This window comes from Etheostoma cragini, chromosome 7 (assembly GCF_013103735.1).
Source record: "Etheostoma cragini isolate CJK2018 chromosome 7, CSU_Ecrag_1.0, whole genome shotgun sequence".
In the NCBI taxonomy this organism is placed as follows: Eukaryota; Metazoa; Chordata; class Actinopteri; order Perciformes; family Percidae; genus Etheostoma; species Etheostoma cragini.
In genome coordinates this window covers 16,183,271-16,197,242 of record NC_048413.1, presented here as the reverse complement: position 1 = coordinate 16,197,242, position 13,972 = coordinate 16,183,271, and the positions used below count along the sequence as shown (strand labels likewise).

At 41.7% G+C, this 13,972-nt stretch overlaps 2 protein-coding genes across 2 annotated transcripts in view; both read left to right on the top strand.

Moving 5' to 3' along the window:
* Window positions 1-2,889: 2,889 nt before the first annotated feature.
* alx3 (ALX homeobox 3) lies at window positions 2,890-8,463 on the top strand. Its single transcript, XM_034877856.1, has 4 exons — window positions 2,890-3,302; window positions 6,972-7,246; window positions 7,392-7,517; window positions 7,723-8,463. The coding sequence occupies exons 1-4, from the start codon at window positions 2,939-2,941 to the stop codon at window positions 8,068-8,070; spliced, it is 1,113 nt and encodes a 370-aa protein (XP_034733747.1). The 5' UTR covers window positions 2,890-2,938; the 3' UTR covers window positions 8,071-8,463.
* Window positions 8,464-11,226: 2,763 nt separating this feature from the next.
* The window catches only part of rbm15 (RNA binding motif protein 15), a 3,056-nt gene continuing 310 nt past the window's right edge, over window positions 11,227-13,972 (top strand). Inside the window, exon 1 of the mRNA XM_034876028.1 lies at window positions 11,227-13,972. This exon is cut by the window's right edge and continues 310 nt beyond it. Within this exon, the coding sequence (XP_034731919.1) occupies window positions 11,387-13,939 (2,553 nt within the window). The 5' untranslated portion in view covers window positions 11,227-11,386 and the 3' untranslated portion in view covers window positions 13,940-13,972.

Below are 13,972 nucleotides of genomic sequence, written 5' to 3'. Positions count from 1 at the left end.
CCCCCCCCCCCCCCCCCCCCCCCCCCCCACCAAGTATATTAAACAAACCACAGCACACAGACCTCCACACAGACTCATAGAAGGCTTTGATTCCTCAGCAAATAACATACCCATAATTCTCTACATCTTATGCTCTCTTGATGCAGTATTCATATAAACACTGTTACCTGCGGCGGCTCTGAGATCATAGCGCAGACGTTATTCCTCTTGCCCACATCTCTGGAATGCATTTACTCAGCTGGGTTTGTGTTCTGCCGCCTCAGGCTACAGAGGACATGCTTGTCACGAGATTTGAGAAACATATCCGTGTCCCCCGTGTGTACATCTTAAAAACGTATATTCCCCTCTCCCAGAATTATGAGGTTTTTAATGGTGGTCAGCCAGACAGTTAGATAAATGCTGGCAGCTACACGCATGCAGACGTTATTGGGGATGAATACACTAAGAGTGTTGGAGTGCTGCTTTTTTTTTTTTAGCCTCTACGCTCTACAGACTTAAACATGTTAATCTTAGTCATGTTACACATAAACGTCATTAGGCCTTATATCTAAGGTCACTAATCATTTTAAACTTGAAGGAGTTCTTCCTTTTCAGGGAAGCAGCCATGTCTTTGCAATTTGTGTCCAGATGAACCCTGGACTTTTCATTTTGTTTTGTTGAGTGTTTTGGTAAAGAGAACCATGTAGTTTGAGAGTATTATCTGCACATTGAATTATGAATAAGTCATTAGAATTAAAACGCGTTTTCCTGTTGGTTTATTAATGTATTTTTATTTTAAATCAGCTTTTCCCTATTTGCCATTGAGATTCTGGAGTTAGACTGTACTATAGCAATTAAAGCAAGAATTTGAGCTCACTTGGAGCCATCATTCACATGTCATCTTAACTCCTTATTTCTTGTTGCACAGCCTTTTTTCCTACACTTTGATTTGTAACATGTACTGTGGACACTTACATATTTCAGAGCTCAAAATGGATTCAAATGGGTTTTATGAGGCCTCTCGGCCCAAATGGACTTCATGTTTACACACTTGTCTGTCAACTGAGCAGCGTGCGGCCTCAGGTATTCAGAGAGATGGTGAGATGTCCCCAAAACCAACATTACCGTGTCTGAATCTGGTAAGTGCACCGTGTTTAGACGAGGTTTGTCTAGATCGGAGATAACATGTCAGTATCAAAATCCTTTTATCTTACTGTTGAGTTCAACTCTTTCTGAGGATTTTCAGGCAATTTTGAGCTGCGTGGTTAAAATGAATACCGCATTGTGTGCTTTGTTGGACAAATCATTTTTTTTGTAATTTTACCTAAGATATTGTTTTTATATTGACTCTTATCAAAACAGTTGTCAAGTGAGTTCAAGTAATAATCCCACAAACATTTAAAACTGGGATTGCATTAATTAAAAATTCATTTCACTGCTAGCAGGTGAATGTTATGACCTTCATTACTATTGTTTTGCTATTTCCATGACTTTTGAAAGACATTCAGGATATCTTATTCAATTAAACTACAGGACGTTAGCACCTTACTTTAAAGCTAAATGACAAGGAAACGGCAAACACATGTTACATGTACTTTGACAAAATGAATATTTTGTGTTCCAACTGTAATAACCTTTGTTTTTTTTTTGAATTTCGCATTATCAAGATAATAGTCATTTTGTTTAAATTAATAATTGTTAGAGTTCTAGTTTTAAATTAATATAATTCAGATAACGGCCTCCAAAATGTCTTTATTGCTCTATGTCTATATAAGGTTAAATACGGTAATAGGCCTACGTTACTTCGTTTGATCAGTGCCGACGCATTTTGACGGTTCTTATCTCTCTCTCTCTCTCTCTCTCTCTCTATCTTTCTCTCTCTCTCTCTGGATCATTTTTTTAACTGTCCACTCACAGCGATATATACAGTAAATATATATATATATATATATATATATATATAGAAAGCGAAAATAATAGCACAATATCACGGTGAGTGGACAGTTAAATGAATGATCAATATATTTCCATATTTTGATTTTTGTAATAATTAGGCCTACCATGTTTATTGATGAGTTTTGCGTATGGATTTGTGTAATTTATTATCCAAATTAGTTTGATCTTGCAGTCTTTGGAACTGATTTCCACATCCAGCTTGAGTCTTTCTTTTCATAATTTATATATATTTTTTTATGGTTAGAAATTTGTGTCAGAACAGTGAATTTGGTAACATTTAGACTATCGGTGTCTTCCTTCTCTGGTATAGCGGAAATAAACACGTTTAATTGGCAGTAAAATGATTCATCAAACTCTCATAGAATATAAAGATATGACCGATAGTACATAGGTTCAGCACTTAATTGTGCGTGCGGAATTATTTAGAAAACGAAAAGGAAGAGAGTAGGCCTATACATATATGACAGGAAAACATTTAGACGCCCGACTGTGAAAAGTAAAAAGAACGAACATAAAAATAAAGTAAACGTAATGAAGTATTTAGCCTACATACAATGTAAAAATGAACAATTAACACATATAATGGCCTTCCGATTTGATTTGGTCTAACAGGCCAGTGTGTGTCTGCCGTCTGCTTCTCCTGTCCTGCTTGATTTGGTGATTAGGCCCATAACAATATATGAAATAGGAATTAAATGGTTAATTGGAGGGACAGAAACCACACGTGATTGAATTTTTGGCGGATTATATCAGACTGCTGGATGCTGTGACACACACACACACACACACACACACACACACACACACACACACACACACACACACACACACACACACACTCCAATCCGGGTTTCACGGGTCTTTGTTTCTGATCTGTTAAATCCCACCCACTTGACATGAACACAGAAGGGGGGGGGGGGGGGGGGGGGGGACGGTCTCACTCAGGCGCCCACACTATCAGCGCCCAGTCGCTGTTTTCTATACTGCCTGCTGGACCAGTAAGATGGAGACGGAGAGTTGTTTGCCTTTCTCTTCACAGACCAGCAGGAGGACGCCCGAAAACTCACCGAGACTGGAGCACAGCGGCTCAGGCTCCTTTCTCTCCTGCGATGAACTCCAGAAACCCTCTCATCTTCCTCCTCCTCCTCCTCCTCCACCTCCTCACCGTCTCAGCCTGCGCGGGGATCTGTACGCTGCGGCCATGGGGAGGTTTGGTGAGGCTGCGGTGGACTTTACGCACGGCCCTGCCTCAGCGAACCCGTCCGGCACCCCGTCCAAACACAGCAAGTTCTTGGAGAGTATAAACCAGGATCAAAAGGGGACAGCGATAAGCGGCAAGCCGGCGTTTTATGAAAACAACTCGGAAGGTGAGTTAAAGAAAATGATTCCATTTTAAAAAAAAAGAAGAAGAATAGTCTACATTTAAAAAGAGCAACTAATTGGCCGACAAGTAAAAGTAGAAGCAACAGTACTATCAATAACGATCATCTTCGCTTGTTTGTCTAAACTATCTTTTTTTTTCCTTTTTTTCTTTTTTTTTAAAAGCACAATTGCTTTACCAACACCGAATTTTGAGACGTGATATATTGTAGAGCCATAACATTATTTTGAGTATTTGTTGCTAAAATTTCTTAGCATGTATATTAACATGTACAAAAAAATGATATAATGTATAAGGCAGGCGGGTGTAAAAATAAATAAATGGATAAATGGACTAATACAATATAATAATCTTCCTTCTATGCAATGCCGTGTTATATTTAGTAGGCGTTAAATGAAACAGTGGATCCGTTTTTTTTTTCAGCTTGCGGGCTTTGCAAAATGTGTCTTTGAACTCTACTGAAAATGATGCGAAAGTGTTGATTCATTTTTTACTGGCTATGCAAACAAATGAATGGTTGTCAAAAAAATGTCAACATGTTTTCTTTCTCTTGACAGTCCTTGATGTAAAATGAGAGAGGTTAAAGGTCAGCTTGGCTGGCAGAAGTTGGGTGTGTCAATCAACTAGTCAGCCATCAACTTTTTCAGACCAACATTCATTTTAATATTTCAGTATTTTAGTCCTTGGATTCTTTTTGCAAACTGCTTCTTATATTCATGTGCACATATTTGTAATGTAAAACATCAGAATTGACTTATCATTTTGCACGCAGGCATGTGCTAAAAGGCTGTCAGACTTATTAGCTTGTAAATGTCCATCTTGGGAAGAAAACTAACAACATCTGAACCGGAGCCTGAAGAACGATGTGGTCTTTCACTTATTTATTGGTGTTGATGATTCTGCAAAGCAACAGAGGATATGAGCGCAGATAAGGTCTTTGTGATATCTGGGTCCAGAACAATATACAACTGCTTGATTCAAGTTCCAGCCAAAAACAGCCAAAAGGCTTTCTTTCATAATTAGTTATAACGATATCAGCTGTCCTGATTGAAAGTGGACTTTTATTACTTCTCTTATAAATTAGGTTTAAATAAGAGAAGGCATGTAGTGTGTCCTTATTCTCCTGTCACAAACACACGCACACACACACACACACACATGCTTGTGCACTGACAATTGATGATCAGTGTTGGATTAATTTATGTAATAAAATGCTGGGTATATAACTGTAGGTGCATGTATGCATGTAGAATAAACACTGTGTGTGTGTATGTATGTGTGTGTGTGTGTGTGTGTGTGTGTTTACCCATACTACCCATCATTTGTGTGTTTTTGAGTTTGGGTCTGCTCACCTCAAAGACAGATATGTCTTCCTGTTTTGTCTACAGTGGGAGGAAAGTTTATTGATGGTGGGACAGGCCAACGCATTCAAAACACTTCAACCATATTCACACTTTGAAGTTTTAATTTATTTTGCAATATTGTTGTCTTGCAATATTGTTGTCTTGTAATACAGAATCAGTAAAACTGTTTTAACAGGTTTATTTTTTCCTAAATGGTTTCGCTATAAATTTATTGACTTTTATAATGAAAACTTAAAATTTCCAACAAAAGGGCCAAAAGGATTCTCACAATTTTTTTTCTTTTTTTTTTCTACAAACAAAAGAGAATCAGAATGTAAAAAATTACTCTTTTGGGAAATTTAATGCTTGAATATCTTTTATTAAGACGTCTCATACTATATTTGCTATGTTGCTAAATTCTGGTACATGTACAAAGTTTTTCCAGTTGGAAATAGGTTTTCTATCTATCTGAATGGCATATCTGCATATATAAATGTATCCACAGGCACACTATATATCTGCTATAATAACTAGAGCAGCAGAATTTCAAAAAGTGACTATTATACAGCAACTATATCAATTAAAGAAACCGAATGTTTTAAATACTTAAGTACCATTTTGCAAACATTGAAAAGCTAAGTGTATACAACAAGATGTCTGGAAAAGAAGCTGTTTAAATTTCTATATTGACTATTTCAGTGTATTAGAATTGATCCCAATACTCACAGCAAGACATTCCTACCTATACATTTTTAATTTATCCTCTATTTGCCTTTTCCTGTATCAGATCTCCTGTTACACTTGAGACAGAGCGGATGTGGGGGTTTGACATACTAAAAGCAATACAGTGTACTGCGGCCCCAGTTTAAAATCTTAACGGGGAACATTTCCAGCATGAACTGCGGTGTGAGCTGGGATCTAATGGACTTGGGTAAATTAACGTTGCATTGAAAAGTGCTCTCTGTTGGGTTGCATATTGAATTGGAAAATTGCAAAGTAATGTCTCCGCTGCCCCCAGTGAGTGAGTGCCTGCAGATAGACGGAGAGGGATTTTGTTTTGGAGCTCAGGGTTAAACTTAATGAACATGGACAACAGAATCCAAACACTGCAGGAGGGAACAGCCCTTTCCACGGTCTGTTAACAGGAAGGGAAATAATGCTTTCAGATTTCCCCTCAATGCTGAATGTAAAGGGCAGAATGTTTTCAGACAATCATGTGCTTTATCAGATTAATTTGTCAGGTAATCCAGTGCTGTTTCCTAGATTTCTTACCATAAATGTGAATATTTTGACATGGACATTGTACAAAGTTTCCAATAGAATAAATTGATACGTCTGTTCGGAATGTGAACCGTAACATTTATTTTCTCTATTTCCAAATGTGACAAATCAAATCCTTTTTTTAACTTGTTGCCTTGTGGGTTTGATTTAAACCAACTGTAAGCGTTCACTATGGGTTGTCTGAGCTAATCAAATTAAATCACTGTTTGGATGAATTAGTGTTGTGTGATTTTCTCTGTGTCACAGTTCGGCCTCTTATGGTGGATTGAGTTTTGAATTAAAATTGAGGAGCATAAAAAACAAGAAAGAGATTAATAGATTTTAAGACAAAATAATTAACGTTTGACCGTGTTTAATTTGATTTTGCAACATAGCGTAGAAGTATTGGTCTTAAAATTGGCTTTTTTCTCTGGTAGTGAGACCAGTTGTTTGCACTTGTGCCTCACATGCAAAGAGATTTGATTGATTTGATCCCAGCACTGGCCTTTTCTGTGCAAATGTTCTGCATGTCTCATTCTGATATTATAAGGGGTAAGTTAGCTATAGGTATCAATGTTTATCAGTCTTATATTGTAAATGGCTGTTGATGTGTAGATGATGTTTTTTGGGGTACTAATCATTTTTCTGCAACCCTACAGAACTGTAAAAAAAAAACTGCATTTAACACTTATTTAACCATGCCAGCTTCTTTGACATAGAAATACATTTTTCAATAAAATGTCATTTTTAAGAGTGTCCTGGCCAAGATGGGCAGCAGCAACAATTGGTTCCAGACGAGGTAAAACAGTATTTGACAGACTTAAACAATGCTAATATCTTAATCAGAACTTGATGAATGGAACATCAAGTAAAAATCAACCCCCTAAAAATCACACCAAAACAATACCCAAAAATGGTACCTTAAAAACAGCAGTATGAATAAATCAAATAGAATATTTGTTCGGATTATTTGACAATATAAGAATTTGCATATTCATTTATATTTATTTTGAAATGTATAAAATGTTCTGCCTTTTCTTTTTGCCTTCCAGTCAGAGAGAAAGGCGATCCAAAGACCATGGGCTATCCTGGCATCGTCACAGACTGTTGTGGCAAGCTGAAAGAGCCAGGCAGTGGTTTACAAGGGGACTCTATCGCCGACTCCATTGACTTATCGGGCAAGAATAAAAAGCGGCGCAATCGCACCACTTTCAGCACTTTTCAGCTGGAGGAACTTGAGAAAGTATTTCAGAAGACACACTACCCTGACGTGTATGCCCGGGAGCAGCTGGCCTTGAGGACCGAGCTCACCGAGGCTCGGGTTCAGGTGTGTGTTAAGGTGTTAGGGCAACCACCTTATATTTTTATACCTTTTTGTTGTATAACTGTAAAAAGAAGAAAGTGTATGAACAGAACGAGACCTGTTGTCTTCTGAAATGTTCCTGTTGTACTATTATATTTCTATTATAAAGGTTTGGTTCCAGAATCGTAGAGCCAAGTGGAGGAAACGGGAACGCTATGGGAAGATCCAGGAAGTCCGCAACCACTTTGCTGCTACATATGATATCTCTCTTCTCCCTCGGCATGATACATACCAGGTACCCCTGCAGATCTCACATGGTATTCATGCTCTATGGAAACAATACAAATAATTGATCCTGCTGTGAGAAATTGCTTTGTTTTTCAAGCTAAATCTAACCTATTTTGTATCTTGATTTGGTGTTTAAAGTAAAGGATGAAGTGTTTCCAAGTTTTTTCCATCAAATTCTAAATGTGTCCTATTCTAAATCTCTCTCTGTAAAGATGCAGGGAAACCTGTGGCCCGGGGGGGCTTCAGGAGGAGGCGGTGGTTCAGGAGCTGGCTGTGTCCTAGGAGCGGACTCCATTCCCTCGTCCTGCATGGGTCCATACTCTCACCCCCACAGCAATCTACAGGGCTTCATGGGCATGCCCGCATCCCCCAGCCATCCCCATCACCACCACCCGCCTCATCATCCGGGCATCAACGGCCTCTATTCACTCCACAGCTTCCCAGGAGCCCTCGGGCCCCCTTCCATTGAGGGGCCCGAGACCGACTACAAGCCTACAGGTCTTGTGGCGCTGCGGATGAAAGCCAAAGAGCCAGGCAGCATCCTCTCCTGGCCTACATGACCACAACAGTGCCAGCTCCCCATTATGCACTGACTGAGCCAAAGCATATTACAGTCCTGAGTCATACACAGTCCCTGATGTACGCACCCACCTCAGCATATGACTAAAAAATTCCTCTTAACATTTATATACGCCTATTGGAGACTTTTCACAATTCAGAAGATCTTGGAATATAAATTTCCTGAACGTTGAGGGCAACTTGAGCCTCTAGCACGAAAACCCAACGTACTCATAGGAACATAATTGTTTGATGTTTTAGTTTGATATCACAATGCTGAGACCCAAGAGGAAATATTATTTAAGCATGTAAAAATTTTAATTATCATATTAATCATGTTTTTTTGTGTCTGTTGTGCTTTATAATGTGATCAGTAATAAAGGCCTCCACCTAAATCTTCTGTCTTATTCAGCAGGGAACTATTTTTTCGGAAATGGAAAAAAACAAACAATCTCACACGGAATTATTCTAGGCTTGATGTTACTCTTTTTAGAACAATAGCCCAGAGAGCCAGTCTGTGTCACATATTTAACTGGGAATGTGGTTGTGAAGCAAAAATGCTTCACAGGCCTTGGTTTCCATAAACACAAAACTTTCTTCTGTGCAGAAAGTGAGCTTCTTTGTATTCAGGAAGTGCGCAGGGAGACCGTATGTGTGCAGCATACTTGGCCCCACTTGAGGAGACCTTCAGGTTGCACCTCATGTATCAGGAGCGAGTGGCAGGTTCATTAACAAAACCATAACTGAGCAACCACACTCTACTATTGATGATAAAGTAGAGCTTCCCACAGAAAGGTGGCTTCACATTGAAGCATTTTACATTCACATCTGGCATCAGTGGCAAAGCCGACCAACTGAGTAATGACTTACAATAAAAGAAATTTTGAAGAAATTGGGGATACCATGGCCCAGATTGTTTTTTGTGTGGTGATATTAATCTGCTTTAATCTAGAATTACTTATGTATTCACGTGTTGTCTTTTTAAAGAAGATTACATGAATAACTTTCTGGGGCATACTTGGTTTCACATGTATTCTGAATGCATTCCTAGTGATTTTTCCTTGTTGTGCTTTACCCCAAACAATGTACTTTACTGTCAAGGAAACACTGACTTGCATGGTACCATCCCATCTGGTGTAAATTACTAAACACATACTGTTGATACATATTCATGTCAGATGTTCCAACATTTCAATCTGTGAAAGATTGAGAATGCAACTTCTATTGTGAAAAAAGAAGGTTCCACTGGTGGACAAAGCCATTCCAAGCTCATCTTACTCCCAGAAATGTACATGCCTTACGGGTGAATATACTGGCTCTCCTTTTCCCTTTGCATGCTTCACCATAACAGCCATAGAGGCGGATCAGCTGCCATTCCGTATGTGCCGGGGTTTTGTGTGAGCCGCTAACATGTGGTTCCAATAGAAGAATGCACAAACCCATCAGAAACACTTTCCACACCCACAGTTTCAAATTCCAGCCAGGCCCTGGGAGACGACAGCCCTTACTGCAGTTACATTGTCCCCCTGATTAAATCCCAGATTAAGTGGAGAAGATAAGGAGACCTGTCATTTGGGATAAGGGATTGAGGAGATGGCCATTTTAAGGCCAGCTGAAGAAATAACAGATGGTGGATCCGTGCTCAATTTTGATATTTATATATTCAGATACGAAGCAGTTCAAATCTGTCTGTTCATAAACAAAAGAGGAAATTCAGTGTCTTAGTGAATTGTATGTTAACTCTTGCCCAGGACAGTTGTGATAGAATGGCCAAAAATAATGTTAATGCAGTGTGGTAAAAAACAGGACCACAACTAATTGTCTCAGCTTACTATAGGCGGTCACACGTTTTGATTCAGTTGTCAATAAGGTCACAGTGGTGTGGCAAAAGCTTTGATCTGTATTGCTCAATACATCAGGCTGCCTTATTTGTCAGAAATGAAATGAAAACTGTTAAGTTAAGAGTGCAGAATGCTGGGGGCAGTTATTACCTAAGAATCAGTGTAAGGGTCAATGGGTGAAAACTGTCACTGAGTCAGGAAATTACTATACCCTTGGCCTCATTAATGGACAAAAAATATGATTTAATGCTCATTAAAATCCCTACAGCTACCTGCTGGCCACTGTTCTGAGCTTTGATCTTAACAAGATTTATTTTGGCCTTGAAGTGCAGCTATTGTGACACAACAGATCCTTGTATGAGTATAAACGGCATTAACATGTCCCACTTAAGCTAAACAATATGGTGGCAAAGACAACCACTCAAATATCTAAAAAATGGGAGGTACATAACTCCAAGGACAAGAAAAGGCAAACAAACAATTTTGCTTTCAATTTATGCCTCCAAAATGGAAACTCTATCTTGTATCTAACAGTATCCAAAGTGTTCAGAAGTAACCTAAGAAAAGGCCTTAAATATATCCAATTAATCAACAATACTTGGCTAATTAATTACTTACTAACTAAAAAAGCATTTTTTCATATTTACAAAACTTCTACAATTACAACTGGAGCTTGGCAACCAGCAGCTTGCTTTTCCACATACCCCGCAGAGAAGGGCCATGACCCTTACCAAGAATCATTTTTCAGGATCAGTTAAGGGCTTGTGTGCTACTGTACCTTTCGAGCTTTTGTTCAAATACTGCCACCGTGTGGTAGGATTTTTAGGTCGAATAATGTTCCATATTCGTTTTATCTCCCCTCCTGTGAAATTATTGATTTTATTGACACACAATTTGAACATTTCATTGTGCTATGTGGTGGATGTACGGTGAGCTGTCCATATGTAATTTGATTGTGTTTGGGCGTGAAAAGGTGGGCCACATCTACGGGGTGGACAAAAAGATAAGAGGACACGTTCACGTAGTCCTGCGATAAATTTAAAATCTCTAACTAGAAAATCCTACCTTTTGTACACATGAAGTAGCCCATTGTGAGACTAGAGTCATATGGTGTTGACTGATAAAAGGCCACAGTATGTGTGGGTGTTTTGTGTTGAGTCACACTAGGGCTGCTGCTCCAGTTATTATGTCCTTTGTTTTACAAAACGTGAAAGGCGCATAAATAATAAAAATGTACATTTAAATGGATTTGTGTATGATTGACATGTACTTTAAAGTTTTACACCCATTTTTTCAACCAATCAGGTCGAAGAGGCGGGCCTTCACAGTAATCTTGACAAAATGGCGACTGTTGTTGTTTTGCCGCAGGGTCAGTGAATAAATCGGTTTTTCATTTCAATAATTTCCTGCACTAATTTGCAGAAACAGCAATAAAAAAAGCCCAGGCGTCCCGACGGTCGGCTCCGTGTGGACTGAGATGAAAGGTAAAGAGCGGTCGCCGATTAAAAAACGCTCTCGGGCCTTGGACGATATACGAGACAGGGGAGGATGCCATCCGACCAGCAAGAAAATGGGGGCTCTCTCTGTTTCCACTGGAAGTAATAATGGAAATAGCTCGACCAAAGGCGACGGCGGCTCGACGAGAAGGAGTCTGCTCGGCGAAAAAAGAGACAGAGATTTCGACGGTCATAGTCGGACTGGAAATAATCACAGTTGTCAGTCTGCTCCCGCTAGCACACTCGGTAAAAACCACAACCTGAGCCTGACGCTGGAGTTAGCCTCACCGAGGTCCACTTCACGGGGGGAGCAGCGGGTGCAGCCGCCCAGCACCGAGAGTGAGTACAAAACCCTCAAAATAAGCGACCTCGGCACCCAGCTGAGTGACGAAGACATAGAGGATGGACTCTTTCATGAATTTAAAAAATTTGGAGATGTGAGCGTTAAGATAAGCCGTAGCAACGACGAGCGGATAGCGTTTGTGAATTTCAGGAAGCCAGAGGACGCCAGAGCTGCTAAGCACGCCAGGGGACGGTTAGTGCTGTACGACCGCCCGCTGAAAATTGAGGCAGTGTACATTAACAGGAGGAGAAGCCGCTCCCCTGTGGAGAGAGACTTGTATGGTACAACTCAAAGCCATAGACATTTGCAGAGACCCCTCTCGCCCACTGGGCTTGGATACAGAGACTACCGGCTGCAGCAGCTGGCCTTAGGTCGGCTTCCCCCTCCCCCGCCGCCCCCTTTGCCCAGAGAACTGGAGCGGGACAGGGAGTTTGCCCTGTTTGAAGCCAGGGCACGCCCAGCTTTCATTGCTGAGCGAGCAGCTTTTCGTGAGGAGGATTTTATATCTCCAGAAGATGACCAAAGAGCCAATAGGACATTGTTTTTAGGCAATCTGGACATAACTGTGACAGAAGCAGACCTGAGGAGAGTTTTTGACAGGTTTGGGGTCATTACAGAAGTGGACATTAAAAGACCCACACGGGGACAGACCAGCACATATGGATTTCTGAAATTTGAGAATCTTGACATGGCTCACCGTGCAAAGCTTAGTATGTCTGGCAAAATAGTAGGCCACAACGCCATAAAGATAGGCTATGGGAAAGCAACTCCCAGCACACGCCTGTGGGTGGGTGGACTTGGACCCTGGGTTCCTGTGGCTGCCCTGGCGAGAGAGTTTGATCGCTTTGGCACTATAAGGAGTATTGACTACAGAAAAGGGGACACTTGGGCCTACATTCAGTATGAAAGTTTGGACGCTGCACAAGCAGCATGCACACACATGAGGGGCTTCCCGCTGGGTGGACCAGAGAGAAGACTTCGAGTGGACTTTGCTGATAATGAGCATCGTTACCAGCAGCCGTTCCTGCAGCCTCTCCCGATACCACCGTTTGACATGGTGGCTGAGTCATTTGTCCACCGTGCCACACCTGAACCTCTGAGGGTCAGGGAACGGACTCCACCGTCTCTTCATTTCAGGGAGCGAGAGCTCTTTCCTGGAACTGAGTGGCCCAACCCAGCTATTCGTGATCGGGTACGTGCCTCACCCTTTGATCCTCTGGAGCACTTGGAACGTGAGCGGCGGGCACAAGAGCCATGGTCTCTGGAACGAGAGCTGCAGGGACGTGAACCTGCACGCAAGCGGCGTGTAATGGAGGACGGACGACATATAGACCACTCCCCTGACAGCACTGAGAGGACAGTAAGGCGTAGACGTGCTTCTCCAGATGGTAGTCCTGGAGGTAGCAGCAGAGATGGCGGGCGCTTCAGTGACTCAGAGCGCCCTCTGCGAGGCGAGAGGCCCTCCCCTGCACAAGAACGTCACAGCAGCCTGGAAAAAGGTGGGGCTGAACGAAGACTCAAAAGCCAGAGTCTCTCTGACAAGGGACCTTCAAGCAGCGGCGTTTCAGCAGTTGGAGAGCGTAAGCGCAAAGCAGGCGATGGTGGGAAGGGACCAGCCAAGAGAGAACGTTCTGAGAGCAGTTTCAAAGGAGGCCAGCCGTCTAAACCAGATGGCACCAAACTCAGTTTGGCCTGGCATGGTATGCTGCTGCTTAAGAACAGCAACTTCCCTGCCAACATGCACCTGCTGGAGGGCGATCACAGCGTAGCCAGCGACCTGCTTGTTGAGGGCACAACAGGGAGGCAGGTGAGCGAGCTGAAGATCACCCAGCGTCTCCGTCTGGACCAGCCCAAGCTTGACGAGGTGTCCCGGCGCATCAAGGTGGCGGGTCCCTGTGGCTACGCCATCCTGCTGGCAGTTCCTGGGACCACAGAGGATTCATCTTCATCTGACCCTGCAGCCTCAACTCAGCGGCCGCTTCGCAACCTGGTGTCCTACCTCAACCAAAAACAAGCAGCTGGAGTCATCAGCCTGCCTGTGGGAGGGAGCCGAGATAAAGACAACACAGGGGTTCTTCATGCTTTCCCTCCCTGTGATTTCTCCCAGCAGTTCCTGGATTCCTCTGCCAAAGCTCTGGCTAAAAGTGAAGAGGACTATCTGGTCATGATTGTGGTTCGTGGAGCATCTTAAAAAAAAAAAAATAAAATCTGAACACTAAGTTTG

Bases quoted from the DNA above. Each gene is read 5' to 3' on its own strand.
- alx3 (XM_034877856.1), top strand. From the start codon at position 2,939: ATGGAGACGGAGAGTTGTTTGCCTTTCTCTTCACAGACCAGCAGGAGG. The intron at 7,247-7,391 runs GTGTGTGTTAAG...TCTATTATAAAG, and splicing joins TCACCGAGGCTCGGGTTCAG to GTTTGGTTCCAGAATCGTAG. The intron at 7,518-7,722 runs GTACCCCTGCAG...CTCTCTGTAAAG, and splicing joins CTCGGCATGATACATACCAG to ATGCAGGGAAACCTGTGGCC.